At 39.7% G+C, this 16340-nt stretch overlaps 1 protein-coding gene across 1 annotated transcript in view; it reads right to left on the minus strand.

Annotated features, from left to right (window-relative positions):
* Positions 1–1960: 1960 nt before the first annotated feature.
* Positions 1961–16340, minus strand: part of mbt (serine/threonine-protein kinase PAK mbt) — a 100072-nt gene continuing 85692 nt past the window's right edge. Inside the window, exons 9-11 of the mRNA XM_068229640.1 lie at positions 10936–11080; positions 10735–10850; positions 1961–4067 (exon numbers count right to left, since the gene is read on the minus strand). Coding sequence (XP_068085741.1) covers positions 3906–4067; positions 10735–10850; positions 10936–11080 — 423 coding nt within the window. The 3' untranslated portion in view covers positions 1961–3905. The remainder of the gene's footprint in view (positions 4068–10734; positions 10851–10935; positions 11081–16340) is intronic.

Consider the following 16340-nt stretch of genomic DNA (forward strand, 5'->3'; position numbering starts at 1 on the left):
CAACGGCATCACTAACTGCAAGGGTGGGGATCCACCACGTTAATGTCTACTACGGGGCAGTACTTAAGGACAGCTTCGAGTAGGTCTCTGGATACTTTTAATCAGGCAGTGTATTTGAACCATACTACTATCAAAATATTTAAAACTTAAAAATCACCTATACTACCAAAGTACAAAGGAAATAGTTACATTACTCATTTGTTATGAAGATTGTTAAACTTTCAGCTTCTGCTAGATTTCAATAGGTCCTTGATAAAAATGTCAATATAGGCAGAAACATGTAGAACTAATTAAACTCATTATGCACCGACTGTCTTTTCCTTCTCAAACTGTATTTATCAGTATGTATTCTGAAAATGCCACAATGCACTTAAAGTTTTCATATATTTTTAGTCTTGTTCCACAGATCTAGCTATAAATCACACTGAAAAGTGGATTTTTCCACATTTCTGAAATGGCTTATAACTGTTGTTCAGTTTGATACAGCTCTCTATGATGCCATGTCCTGTGCTTATCTTTTCAGTTCTACATAATTACTATATCCCATATTTAGTCTAATCCGTCCGTCTCACGTTCATACCTTGGTCTAACCCTACTGTTCTTACTGCCACACTTCCCTAAAAAATGAACTAATTATGCTGCTGTATCTTCTTATTTGACAAATCATTCTCCTCTCACCAATTCAATTCAGTATCTCTTCCTGTGTGATTCGATCTACCCATCTCACCTTCAACATACTTCTGAAATACCACATTTCAAAAGCATCTACTTTCTTTCTGAACTAGTAATTATCCATTTTTCACTTCCAAACAACGCTACATACCAGAAGAAAGTCTTCGAAAACATCTTTTTAATTTCTATATCAATGTATGAAGTGAGCAATTTTCTTTTCTTAAGAAAGGACTTTCTAGCATGTGCTAATCTGAACTTTATGTCCTCCTTACTTCTGCCAATGTTATACAACCTGTGACAATAAAGTTAGGTGAATGAAGTCAGAACGGTCGAACTGGCAACACCGGCGACACACAACGCTGCACCTGCGTGGCAGCAGGTTTTGATCACCTGCTCCCAACGTTGTTCAGTTGAGCATTGTGCGTGTGCCGTGTAAGACCTGTTTGACACAGTGCATGTTTAGTCCGTTGGTTCTGAACTGCGAGCAGGAAGATGAACGACCAAAGGATCTTTGTACAGTTTTGTTTTAAGCTTGGCAAGACACCGAAAGAAACGCATGCGATGCTGGTATGTGTTTATGAAGATCAAGCACTGTCCTTGAAGTGTGTGTACGAGTGGTTCACCCGTTTTCGAGGAGGTCGGGAAAGTGTTTCTGACAACCACCGTAGCGGAAGACTGGTGACCGTCATCAGTGACGAAAACATTGAGAAGGTGAGGACATTAATCACAAACGATCGGCGATTAACTGTGCGCATGTTAGCGGATTAACTGCAGATTAACCGTGAATTCATGCGACAAATCGTCCAGAAGTTAGGGAAGAGAAAAACATGTTCTCGTCTTGTGACACTGACGATCAGAAGCAGGCACATTTAGAGGCTTCACAGAATTTTGTCAAAACTGCGGAGGCGACACCAAATTTCTTGAACTGTATTGTCACTGACAATGAACCTGGTGTCTCAGGTACGACCTTGAAACGAAACGGCAAAGCATGGAATGGTGTTCTCCGAGGTTCCCCTCGTCGTAAAAAGGTCAGAGTCGAATAGTCACGCATCAAAATGATGCTCATCACCTTTTTCGATAGTCAAGGCACTATCCACAAGGAATTTCTACCTGAGGGAACGACGTTGAATGCTGCACGGTACACTGAAGCCTTCCTGCAAAGTTTCCAGGACATGTATCGCCGATTTCAGCAGTGCATAGTTATGGGAGGGGACTATTTCGAAGGACAATAAAGTCACTGTTGTGCACTGTTCATCTATGTTGATAGTACAGGACTATTCACCGAATTTTATTGTCACAGGTTGTATTATTCTACTATCCAGGTAACAATAGTCATTTACTTCTTAATCTAACATTCCCTGTATCACTTGAATTTGACTGCATTCCATTACTTCTGTTTTGGTCTTATTTATTTTCATCTTGTACTCCTCCGCCAAGACTGTGTCCATACCATTCAGCAATTTCTCCAGGTCTTCTGTGGACTCGAATAAAATAATATCATCGGCAAATATCAAGAGTTTTGATTTCCTCATCTTGGATAGAGATTCCTTTTCCAAATTCCAGGCAGACAGAGAATCATCATCATTTCCCAATTCCAGTTTCCCGGGTGTGGTGTACAAGTGCTCGCCATCTCCTTCTGCCTTCATACATCTTCTGATCCTGTACATCCTCCCATTTGTATCCTCTCCCCTCCACATCTGATCTTACAGTCTCTATCCAACGTTTTCTTGGTCTTCCCTGTGGTCTTCTTTCTACGAGATTAAGGTCGAAATATTTTCTGGTAGGTCTTCCCCTGTTCATTCTCATTATGTGCCCATACCACTGAAGTCTGCGTTTCTTTATGACATCGATAATAGGAACCTCAATACCATCTACTTTCCTATTCACTTCATTTCCGATCTTGTCCTTTCTGGTTGTTTGGTTCATGGTTCTAATGAATATCATTTCAGTTGCTTGGATTCTACTGAAGTCTTTGTTTAGTCAGGTACATGTCTCTAAACCGTACGTAAGGATTGGTACGAAGTAAGTGTGGTACATGATTGTTTTCGCTTTCTGTGGTATTTTGCAGTCCCAGAGGAGATTTCTGACTTGACTGTAGAAGTTCGATGCTTTCTGTGTCCTGCTGAGTATTTCCTGCCTAACAGTGTTGTCTTTCGATATTGTGCTTCCGAGGTACTTGAAGTGGGAGGCTGATTCGATTTTTTCTCCTTCCAGAAATATATTTGAGCTTGTTCCTTCCCTGTTGATGGTCATTTCCATTGTCTTTGTTTTGCTCATCTTCAGTCCAAAATTTTTGAATGTGTTGTTCCATTCATTAAGTTTCTTCTGAACTTCAGCTTCTGTCCCTCCCCATAAAAGCACATCATCAGCAAATACCAGGGCGTTTGGTTCACTGTCCATTTTCTTGATAGATTTGATGACCTTGTCCATTACTATTACGAACAGGAGGGGTGACAGAGCACTTCCTTGTTGGACATCTCTCTTTGTTTCAAACCATTTTAATCGTCCGTTGCCTATCTGGACACAGCTGTAGCAAAAATGACGGATATAGTCTCCGCATTGTGTATACTATCAATCCTCTAAATACTGAGACCAAAAGAAACTAATGTACGGGCAGAGACTACATTCTTATTATATTAGTAATGGTGATGGCAAGCTTGGGGCTTTTCTTGACCGGCGATATCTCGAATATAGCCATCGAACCTCTAGTTTTACAAGAAACTGAACTATATGAATATGACGTTTTATCATAAAACTCCCATATGTATCGGTTGGTAACTGAAACTTGGGTCATCTTAGTGAGAAGCCAACGACAATGTCATATGGCTAAAATGCACTATAACATTGTGACAAGTGTAAAGCTGTGAGAAGTCACTCTTAACTATAATGCAGTAAATGTCTCATGGTGAAACAGAATTTCAATAGCTATAGGCACTTCTGGCAACAGTGCCGCATTCTCAACCTTGTGGGACAGGCCCTCAGGTGTCATGATGTAATACAATTCAGTCTGCACATACGAACTAAAATAACAAAGGAAAAACTTGCTGCCTATATGTCAACAAGTTTTCCAACAACAAAGATCTCTCCTCCATAATAAACTTATAACAGCTTTGACACATCAGATTGTGCACTTCAGCAACCTTGCATATTAACACCATATCCTCAGACCAGCTGCTTCCTCTGGATATGAGACTATCCACTCAAGCAAAATGGCAAGAGTTCTCTCTTCAACTTCAGCAGTTGCTATGACGTGAGCCTCTCATAAGTGGCACCAGGAGTGCCGGAGCTCCAGCCTGACGCAGGAATGGATGCTGCAGCAGCTCTGCGGCAGTGGCACGTTGAGCAGGATCACGTACTAACATGCGCTCCAAGAAGCCTTGCAGCCTCGGTGAAACCTGCAATAAATCAGTTTCACTTGGCACTACAGAACACAAAATAATTTATATCATCCAGTTTGAGGTTTTATACTACGCTACTTTCTTGGAGAAAATGCTGGGGGAGGGGGAAGGGGAAAATATCAGTGAAACTTAGTTTGGATTTTGAAACAACAAACTGTCTTCCTTGATTCGTTGATTATAAAAAGCTTTTGACAACATTTACACATGCAGCCCATTGAAATGAAATGGCGTATGGCTTTTAGTGCCGGGAGTGTCCGAGGACAAGTTTGGCTCGCCAGATGCAGATCTTTTGATTTGACACCCGGAGGTGACCTGTGTGTCGTGATGAGGATGAAATTATGATGAGGACAGCACATACACCCAGCCATGGAGCCAGACATGAAGCCCATTGATCACAAAGAACTCTCTTATTGAGAGTACTCGAAATAAGTTTCTAAAATTCACGACTTATAAAAATCACTACATTTGCAAATTATTCAAGTATACGTGTGAAACAGGGTTTGAATAGCTTTTGCCACAGAAAAAATTGCAAAGATTTGAATTTTCTGTACAAAATAATAATTTTTTGTTAGAGGTTGAACATTGTACAAATACACTAGTGTCCAAAAGTTAAGCACAAGTTACGAGTAAGCAGGGCAACAGGAAACAGACCGCAAATCGCACGACATGTGCACCTACCAACCTTACGTGTTCGCTCTGTATAGGAAAAGAATGCTTTGACTACCGCAAGGTAAACACAGGCAGTGCCTGCGCCCCATATTCCCACAGTCGTGTTTACCCTGTTATAGTGTGCGGAGTGTAGTCTCGTGGTGAACATGACAACACAATGGCACAACGACGCCATTTGGACCTCGTTTTGCAGGGTAGAATACTCGGCCGCCTGGAAGCAGGCGAGACACAGACCAAAGTCGCCGTATCCTTGAATGTGCCACAAAGTGTCATTTCCAGGCTTAGGAGATGATTTCGAGACACAGGAGATGTTAGTCGTAGGCCAGTACCAGGTCAAGCAAGGGTAACCACCCCACAGCAGGACCAATATCTGGCCTTAACCGCCCGACGAAATCAGAGTGCACCTGCAAGACAACTGTCTGCGGAGCTTGCAGCTTTTCAGGAGTTGCCGTTTCTCAGAAAAATGTGTACCGGAGGCTCAGAACAGCAGGGCTGTTTGCCCAACGTCCAGCGGTGTGCGTCCTGCTCACTCCAGCACAGAGATGGACCCGTTTACTGTGGAGCCAGTCAACATCGAAACTGGACCATGAATGAATGGAGGCATGTGCTCTTCACAGAAGAATCCCGCTTCAGTTTGCAGAATGATTCCCGTCGCACATTAATCTGGAGAGAACCGGGTAGCCGATACAACCAAAGGAACATCGTGGAACAGGACCAGTATTGTGGTGGTTGTTGTCATGGTGTGGGGCAGCATCATGTTGAATGGCCGTACGGACCTGCACATCTTCATGGGTGGTCCGAGGAACACTGTTAACGCTCGGAGATACAGGGATGAGGTACTGAGACCACTTGTTTGACTCTTCAGAGGTGCGGCTGGTCCAGACTTCCTCTTAATGGATGATAATGCCCGACCGCACCGTGCTGCTCTAGTGGATGAAGTTCTGGCTGGGGAAGACATTCATCGCATGGACTGGCCAGTGAGGCCTGCGGATCTGAATACTATAGAATATGCCTGGGATGCATTGGGGAGGCAAACTGCATCCCGTCAGCCTCCACCAAGGACCCTCCAAGACCTTCACATTGCCCTTTCGGAGGAATGGGATCGACTGCCACAAGAGTGCTTGGTCCATCTGATAAAGAGCATGCCATGTCGCTGCGAAGCATGTGTGGCCGTTAGGGGTAACCATACACCCTATTAACAGCATATTTTGTAATGGAAGACACTGCCAAGTTTTGTTAGTTGTTGTCAAAGGTGTGCCTTAGCTATCAGAACCTCTCTGACACTGTTTTTTTGGACAAGTTGTGTGGCATATGGTACGTGAGTCAGCTTCCGTTTGTTCAGCAATCTGTCTGACATTCCTATCAGGCAGTATGGCCTCGTTTAGTGATTATGCTTAACTTTTGGACACTAGTGTACACCAAACGTTTTTGACGATGCAAGGATGGGAAAGGAATAGGAGTAACTGATTATAAAACTGATGACTCCATTACGTCTTTCTATGCACCACAGAAACAAAGTCGAACAAGAAATATCTTCTTTCTTCCAAAGGCTAATTTGAAAAAATTCAAATTTGTATAAAGTCAGTCCAAAGGCTAACAATGAAATTCATTCAGAACTTCCCAATTTATAGAGCTATGAGACTTTACAATAATATTCATCCGTACACTGATATTTTTCCTCTGCAAATGACCCTCAGCCTTTGTGGGTGAGGTTAACTTCCGAAAGTAACCAGGGGAACCTGACCCCTACAGAGCGCGTCCCCAGGTGGCGGATAGGGGGCGCCTACAGTATGTAGGGCTGGTTGAAATACCCAATACAACCGGCGGACAACAGGTAGCCCAATTCCTGGGGGCTTTAAAATACTGGAACACCCTGTCTCCAGGGGTCATAAATATGGAGGGCCCCTGCCCTGGGTTATGGGTGAAGTCCTCAACGGCATCTACGGCGGAGAAAATGAACTTCTGTACGGTGGAGATGGTGGAAGGGGCAAACCCGTAGTGTCTGTACTCCAGAGGAGCGGATAGGAAAGCCGTCTGTCTCCATGTTAGGGGCGGCCTCAGTTTGAACCTGTCAGTAAGTATAAAATGCCTTTAGGTGTGGCGAGCCCATCGTAACAATAGCCTATATGGATAAAGCAGATATGGTGCCTTGGAAAAGGTTAGGGTGTCCCCTGCTAAAAGCAATGCGCAGCTCTTTGGGTGCTTGGGGAACTGTGAGAAGTGGGCAACCAGCACCAAACTACATCAAGATTGCAACAGTAAATGTCCTGACACTGACGGGAAAGACAGAACAACTGGTTGACTTTATAAAAGAAAAAGATATAGCCATACTTGGACTGTGTGAGACCAAGAAGAGGGGTACAGGAGAGATTCCTCTGAAAGAAAGATACAGGCTGTATTACAGCAGAGGACCTGAAGCAAAAAATGAAGTGGCCATCATACTTAGAAAAGAAATCCAAGAATATGTGGAGTCTACAAAATGCATCAGTGATAGGATGATGGTGATGAGAGACTTCAGTTTGAAAATGGCATGAAAGATCTATTCCAGTTGTATGCTCCACAAATGGGTTGCATAGATAAACATCTAGAGGACTTTTTACAGGAAGTGGAGAGACAGATAGAAGATAAGGAAGTGCCATTGATGGGAGATCTAGATGCACAAGTTGGAATGGAGAGATAAGGAAAGGAAGATGTTGTAGGGCCCTCTGGATATGGAAATGTAACCAGAAGGCGAGTTGTTGGTGGATTTTTGCATGAGGAATCAAATGATTGTTGGAAACACCTGGTTTAGGAAGAAGAACAGTCAGAAGATTACAAGGTATGGTCGGGGAGACAGACGAACAAAGACCATGATTGATTATATAATCATAGAGAAAGAACACTGGAACAACCTTTTAGATGTTACAGCCATGCCTTTTGCAGGAAAATTGAAAGTGGGATTGAAAAACCCCCACTAAGAAGAGAGAAAAGAATTAAAGTATGGAAGTTGAAGGAGAAAAGCATACAAGAAGAATTTCAAAGGGAAATAATACCCTTGGTACCCAGGACAGAGGTGGGGAATATTGGAGATAAATGGAAAAGATTAAAGGAAGCACTGGTTGGATGTGCAGAAAGGGTATGTGGTAGAACATCAGGAAATGTGAAAGACAGACACACACTGGTGAAATGATAGGGTAAAGATTACAGTGAAGGAAAAGAAAATGGCATGGAAAGCATGCAAAACATCTAAGACTGAAGAAAGTAGAAGAAAATATGTGGAGGCAAAAAATTTGGCCAAGAAAGTAGTGGAGGAAGAAAAGAAGAAAAGCTGGGTCTTATTCATGCAAAAATTGAGAGATAATATGCAGGGCAGCAAGAAATTATTGTATGGTATCTTAAGAAACAAAAAGAGAGATCAAGTAAACACCAGATTTGTGAAGCATGAAGGCAGCATAATATTAACGAAGCCAGAAGAAATAAAAAAAATAGATGGAAAGAGTATTTTCAGAAGTTGCTGAACATGTGAACTAATGTCAGTCATTCAACGGACCATCAGGAAAGGCAATTAGTTGATGAAGAAATGGATAAAGATATTACAATTAATGAAATTGAAATCGCAGTAAGAAATATGAAGATTGGAAAAACTGCTGGAATAAATGAAATTTCAGTGGAGATGATAAAGGCAGCTGGAGCTGCAGGCCTGCAGTGAAAATATCGATTTCTCAGGATTATCTGGGAGAATAAGGACTCTCTGAGGATTGGCAAAAAGGAATAATCAACCCAATTTTCAAGAAAAGCGATAAGAAAGTATCGATGGACTACAGGGTAACTACTTTGATATCCCATGTTGTTATGATAATGGAGAGGATACTGGAAAGTAAGATAAGGTTGAAGGTTGAAAATCAGATACAGGAAAATAAGTTTAGGTTCAGAAGTGGACGGTCAACAAAAGAGCCCATTTTCATTATGGGACAACTAATGGAAAAGCAATGGGAGTATAGGAATGATATGGTGATGACATTCATTGACATTGAAAAGGCATAAGACAGTGTCCCCAGGAGTAAAGTTTGCGACAGTCTGGTGCAAAAAGGAATTGGACAGGGATTAATAAAAATGATCATGGCAATGTACAAGGAATGTTGTAGTTGCGCACAAACACAAGTTGGCAGGAGAAGTTGGTTCAAAATCACTAGTGGGCTGAGACAGGGAAGTTTTCTATCACCAATCTTATTTACAATAGTAATGGATGACATCATGAAAACAGCAAGAGCAGCATACAGAGAAAGAGAAATGAACATGTTAACTGCAGATGATATTGTGATTTGGGGAGAAGACAACATGAAGTTCAAGGACAGTTGGATGTGGTGAATGGGAAGATCAAAGAATGTGGATTGAAAATAAGTGTTAAAAAAAAAAAAAAAAAAAAAAAAAAAACCCGAACTCTTGTTATGACTAGAAGGGAAAAGGAAGGGAAAGGTCAGATTAGACTTGCAGACAAGCCCCTAGAAGTAGTGGAGGCGTTCAAATACCTGGGAAGTGAATTAATGGAGTGCTCAACTGGATGCTGAGATTAGTAAGAGGATTCAAGTTGGAAGCTGTTTCTATCATAGTGTAAGAAATATGTTATGGGACAAAGATGTGCCAATGGAAGCAAAGGAAACTATGTACAAGATGTATTACGTACCCATAACATTTTACGGAGCAGAAACTTGGACAATGACAAAGACGGATGAGAGCTGAATACAAGCAGCCGAAATTAAGTTCTTGAGGAGTATGATACAGAGGAGTAGAAGAGACAAAATAAGGAATGAGAAAATCCAGGAAGAAATCTGAGTGGAAAAATGAATGATAGAATAGAGAAGAGCCGATTAAGATGGTTTGGGCACATAAAGCGAATGGGTGATGAAAGAATGCCAAAAAAAAAAAAAAAGGGAATGGAAATACAAATGCAAGGCCGCGGAAGACCACGATTGAGATGGAAGGACAAAATCCAATGCACTATTAGAGAAAGAAACCTGGACTGGACACAGTGTTGGAAGAAGAGTGGTGGAAAGACCGAAGAAAGTGGAGAGGAACCATACTGGCACCTACCCGGCTACAGCTGGATAATGGGACATGATGATGATGAAGCTACATTCATCATACTGATATATAATTACTCAGAATTAAATGTTTCTTTCGTCCAACTTGTTGGCTGAATGGTCAGCGTACTGGCCTTCGGTTCAGAGGGTCCCAGGTTCGATTCCCGGCTGGGCCGGGGATTTTAATCGCTTCTCACTAATTCTGGCTCGGAGACCGGGTGTATATGTCCATCCCAACACTCTCCACTTCATATTCATACAACATACCACACTACCAACGACCACAGAAACATGCAATAGTGATTACATCCCTCCACATAGGGTTGGTGTCAGGAAGGACATCCGGCCGTAAAACAGGGCCAAATCCACATGAGCGATGCAGTTCGCACCTGCGACTCCACACGTGTGGGAAAAGTGGTAGGAAAAGAAGAAGAATAAGAATTAATTGTTTTTTTCAGGTTTAACAGTCACAAAGTTAGATACAAAAATGTATGATATTTCTATCATAAAAATCGATTTTCAATTTTCAAAATTTCTTTCTTCAATTTTAGTTTTTTGCAGTACCTATAACAATATGTTCGAAGTATTTTTTCTTCTGACATTCTCATAGTTTTATGTATTAGTAAGATTTTTATAATTTGAATATATGTTAGATTGTTTAACATTGATTTTTACTTTAGTTATAAAATTTAAAAAAAAAAAATGTCTGAGCTCCTTTGACCAGACTCCAGAAGGCAGACTGAGTGTAAAAGGATCAAAGGGGATGATGGGGCCATTATGAGGTGTGCTGCTGTAGACTGAATTGTTCAGGCATGTCTCAGGACTTGCTGATGAATGTTGATGTTTGCTCCTACAGCTGCTCATGGAAGTGAATCAAGAATTTTCTGGATGATCTATGGTCATATAACAACTTTCATGAAAAATTCTACACTTACCTTATGCGTATTCTTCAGCTTCGGAGGTGGCATATCACGGATTCTCCTCATGGCTTGAAGAGGAGGTTCATTAAAGAAGGGTGGTTCCCCATCCACCATCTCTATCACCATTATACCTATAATTACCAGAAATGTTGGCTAAATTTCGAAGACATGGAAGCTTCTATAACAATGATAAATAGTAAAGAAGTCAGAACATACCAAGTGACCAGATGTCCACTTCTGGCCCATATGGCAAGCGAGAGATCACCTCTGGGGACATCCAGTACGGTGTCCCTACAAGGGATTTCCGTTTTGGCAATTCTTGAGATACTTGAGCACAGAAACCAAAATCTGATAATTTAACCTGTAAAAGAAAAACCTACTTCTAACATGTGTTACCATATCTAAATAAGGTAAAAACGGAAAAACGTGCATTAGTACACTAATTAAATTTTTTTTGCTAGTGGCTTTACATCGCACCGACACAGATAGGTCTTATGGCGACGGCAATTTAATTTCAGGGAACTTCTAATGAGAAGGAAGATAAAAAAAGCTGTTCAATAATTAACATGCATTGAACTGTAAACTCATGATATTAGATGCTGCAGATGCTCAGGCATTAGAGTAAACACGTTTAAGGCTACTAGACAGTGGATTCTATGATTCTTTAGCAAAACTGGTATCTCTCCACAATGAACATTTTTTATGGAGGGATAATGAAGTGTTAGTGAAATGTGTAAGGCATGTTGTCATTGTCGGCCGATACTCGTATCCGAGTTTTCGTTTCTCACCTGCAGTTCCGTAATCCTTAGTCCACACGATGAAGGTGGCACTAATGGCTTATCAGACCAATTTTTGCATAAAACATACGGCCACACATGTTGCATCCGATGGAGGGGGGACGGACGGACGGACACGTGGCAGTGTTTGATGTAGCTTCTTTCTCTGGCAAGTTTACTCTTCCTGTCTTCGACGTTCCTGCTCAAACTGTGCAATTGCAGCCAAGATGGTAGGACACCAGTGAGGGCGATCCAATGCAAGAGTATGTCAAGTATTTGGGTTTATATCTACTCTTCTCAGGGTTTGCTTCAACTAAACAGTAAATCGTCTTTACCATCAAGATGACCTTTATATATATGTTTATATATGTGCTTGGCCAGGCTTTTAGAAAGATATATTTTCTTGTAAATTCAAGAGTGCTTAAGGTCCATATATAACATACAGAATATTCTACAGTGTTCTCGTCTACCCAGTACCATTCTGAACGTTACAGTGTGTTTTACCATTCTGTAGTAGATTACAAACCATATATCCAGGTAATAATAAATTATATTCAGGTTCCTACATTAACTAAACTCATATAAATATCTATATACAGCAAATATTTCATGACATAACCTCACAAATAATGCGATTGTAAACTAATAATGATACTAATAAGTGGATGTACATCACAAGTAATAATAATAATAATAATAATAATAATAATAATAATAATAATAATAATAATAATAATAATAATAATAATAATTCAAGCTCTACACTTGCATTATTTATCCATGGCTAGGGACCTGAAAAAAATTGTATTTACGATAAATGCGATTTTTTGAATCTTGTACTGAATCCAAGCCTATGATAATTCTAATGTGGAATAAAATAATTTTTATGCATAAATAGAAGTGCGACAAAATGAAAATTGCGACACAAAATGTGAAATTATTATGAATATGCAATTTTGGTGCAAATTCTGCAAAAAAAAAAAAAAAAGTGCTACTTTACTGGCGAAAACAACATATTTCGGCAAAATCGTAAGAAATATACTCAAAATACGATGCATAAATCTTTTGACGGTTCCAATCGATGAAGAAAAGTAGCCGATCGATTGCTGCTTGCTGACTTTAATTGATATTTACAATGGGAATAAGATCTGTATTGATTATTATCTAACCGTCTTACTAATAAACGGTGTATAACTTTTATACAAGGTTTATACACCGTTTACGCGAAATTCGTTACTAATAAACCGTGTATAAGCCTCCTGTGTATACATCTGTTATAGTTATTCACTGAATTGCTTATACAGTCCAGGACCCTAGTATAAGCGTTGTATAGCAGCGTGTAGCGGAAAAAAAGAAACGAGCGAGCAGTTTATTTTCGTGGTATATATTGTCGACAGTAATATAATCGTTGTAAAATATTCGACTTATCCATTTAACATTGAACACACGTTGAAAGAATGACGATAACGTTGATGATCTTCACGATATTTTAAACATAGAAGACATACGGTACCGTACACCATTCAGAGGTTATGGAAGCTAGACATCTTCGTAAAGTAAAACACTTTAAGGAGACGGAATGACAATGAATAACTATAAAAGAAATGATGGTTGGGCGTATTTTTGTGTAAAAATATGTTACAGCTTAATAGACCTTTGATATTGCGAGTTTATTATACACTATCTGCCCCTACAAAGATCTTTCTTAATTGAGTACCTACCGTATACAAGGGGACATATTCCTCGAGATAAAAAGTGGCATAACTTGAAAACCATACGTAATATGATTTCCATACTTTGTAGTTGAATACGTAGAAATGTGATGTATAAATGCCTAATAGAAACTTTTTTGATCTAACCTTTCGTTTAGCTACAATACAGGTTTTCCTTTCTCCTGAAAAGTAAGGATTTTGGAATGTGTACCCTTTTCAACTCGCCGGTTCAATTACAATTGCTTACGTTTTCCGAACTACCCCAGTTAGGAGCTTTTGATATTTTCTTAAGCTTTTCCATTTCTTTTTTAGCGTCCATTTCACAAGCAAGCTGAAGAAATGTTGATATCAATATAAGTCAATTTCCAGCTGTCTCACGGAATGACAATGAATACGGTAACTATAAAAGAAATTATGGTTGGGCGTATGTTTGTGTAGTAAGGTGTTACTGCTTAATAGACTTTAAATTGCGAGTTTATTATACATTATCTGCCTCTACAAAGATCTTAGATCTTTCTCAAATTTGAGTATAAAAAGGGACATATTCCTTGACATAAAAAATGGTATAACTTGAAAACCGTACGTAATATGATTTCCATACTTTGTAGTTGAATACGTAGAAATGTGATGTATAAATGCCTAATAGAAACTTTTTTGATCTAACCTTTCGTTTAGCTACAAAACAGGTTTTCCTTTCTCCTGAAAAGTAAGGATTTTGGAATGTGTACCCTTTTCAACTCGCCGATTCAATTGCAATTGCTTACGTTTTCCGAACTACCCCAGTTAGGAGCTTTTGATATTTTCTTAAGCTTTTCCATTTCTTTTTTTAGCGTCCATTACACAAGCAAGCTGAAGAAATGTTGATATCAATATAAGTCAATTTCCAGCTGTCTCACGGAATGACAATGAATAACTATAAAATAAATTATGGTTGGGCGTATGTTTGTGTAATAAGGTGTTACTGCTTAATAGACTTTAAATTGCGAGTTTATTATACATTATCTGCCTCTACAAAGATCTTAGATCTTTCTTAAATTTGAGTATAAAAAGGGACATATTCCTTGACATAAAAAATGGTATAACTTGAAAACCGTACGTAATATGATTTCCATACTTTGTAGTTGAATATGTAGAAATGTGATGTATAAATGCCTAATAGAAACTTTTTTGATCTAACCTTTCGTTTAGCTACAAAACAGGTTTTCCTTTCTCCTGAAAAGTAAGGATTTTGGAATGTGTACCCTTTTCAACCCGCCGATTGAATTACAATTGCTTACGTTTTCCGTACTATCCCAGTTAAGAGCTATTGATCTTTTCTTAAGCCATTCCATTTCTTTTTTTGGCGATCATTACACAAGCAAGCTGAAGAAATGTTGATATCAATATAAGCGAATTTCCAGCTGTCTCACTTAGTGCTGCCACTGCCTTTTCGATATGCCGTGCTACTGTGCGACTTTCCGGAAAGTTTTGCTCGTAGATAACCAGCAGAAGCGATCATAAAGGCGGTGAACGTGCGAAATACGTCAGTGAACTACAGGAAGAGATTCCTACTCCTTGGAACGAGTGTATACGTGCTGTGTAGTAATACAATGCGTATACCTCGTTTATTAGTAAGAAAAATGTAAAACGCTTATACAGGGTTTATTCACTGTATAACTAAACAAGAGTTAAACAACGGTATAATGACTTTTTATTAGTAAGACCCTAAATGTAAATCGTGTGTCATGGAAATAAGAAGATAGACGCAGCATTGTTTTCCTGTTGTTCAAAATTGAAACTAGTGAAGAGTAGAAAGTCGAGCAATCATTTAGGTTGTGGGGCGCACGACAAAAACTGCGCACGAAAGGGCTCAGCAATATGCAAAGGATGTTTTATATGCCACAGATTCAGCGACAGTGTTTTGCAAGTATTGTAATTGCAGAGTTGGGTGGGGAAAAAAAGACAGCATTGTGAAACATGTTAAATCTGAAAAACATGCGAGTAAGCGATGCAATAACAAAAGTTCAACCCCTGCTGCTAGTACATCTCAAAGAAGGCAATCTTCTGTGCTTATACAGTTAGATAGTTATAAACGACGAAAATTTTCCAGAGATAACTTCTCGAAACGCACAGTTGAAGTATTTGCCAAAGCAAATATACCTCTGGAAAAGCAGAAAGCAAAGAGCTAAGAGCCTGAATTTCTGAGTTTTCAAATGAAGAGCTGCCATGTGTGAGAACTCTACGTGAAGTATATTTACCGGTAAGTTTCGATTTCATTGATCGGGTACGGCTTAGGTATTACGACATTGAAACCACGCGCAAAATTGAAGAATACCGAATTTGAGTGAGATTTCCATATCGAACTCTCGTACCCGTACCCAACTGCTCCAGTAATTTTAAATAATTTTGTTATAATTTGAGGTCTTCCTTCCTTTCTAGAAGTTACATCTGACCACCAGAAAAGAACAGCAGAGGCTCTAGTGGAGAACATCAACATACTCTGCGATGAAACTACAAATAGAATGGGCTGTTGTGTTTTTATCATATTCCAAGTCCCAGCCGGATTGAAAAGAGAGCTGCACATTGTTTCCGTGAACTATCTTGATGCAGGAAATGCTACAAACTGCTCTCGTGCTGTTTTAGAAGCTCTGCGGAGTTATAGTGTACCATATGATACAGTTAAGGTGTTTGTTAGTGACAGTGCCCCGTACATGACCAGGTGTTTTGAAACATTAAGTGTAGTGATAGGGGATCATTTAATGCATGTACAGTGCTGGGCACATAAGATCAGCTTGGTTGGCAATAGTTGGGTCGCAGTGATGACAGATTTACATCATGTGGTTGCGATGGTAAAGTCTGCATTTTTGAACACAAGAAAGCAAAAATATAATTATTTACAATTCTTAACATCAAAGTATGGTGCTTCAAAGGAAGCAATGCTTTTTCCTGCACCTGTCATAACCCAATGGAATAGCTGGTTTCAGGCTGTCTTCTATTTAAGTGCTTACTTTATTGATGTTACATTTTTCAAGATGTCTGACATGAAAAACATCAACAACTGTGGTATTAAGAACCTGACTGATCTGAGTGACCGAGAAGTGAATAGGCTTCACTCCCACATGGTTTTTTTCAAATCACAGATCTTGCAGCTGGG

This window comes from Anabrus simplex, chromosome 11 (genome assembly GCF_040414725.1).
Source record: "Anabrus simplex isolate iqAnaSimp1 chromosome 11, ASM4041472v1, whole genome shotgun sequence".
Taxonomy (NCBI): Eukaryota; Metazoa; Arthropoda; class Insecta; order Orthoptera; family Tettigoniidae; genus Anabrus; species Anabrus simplex.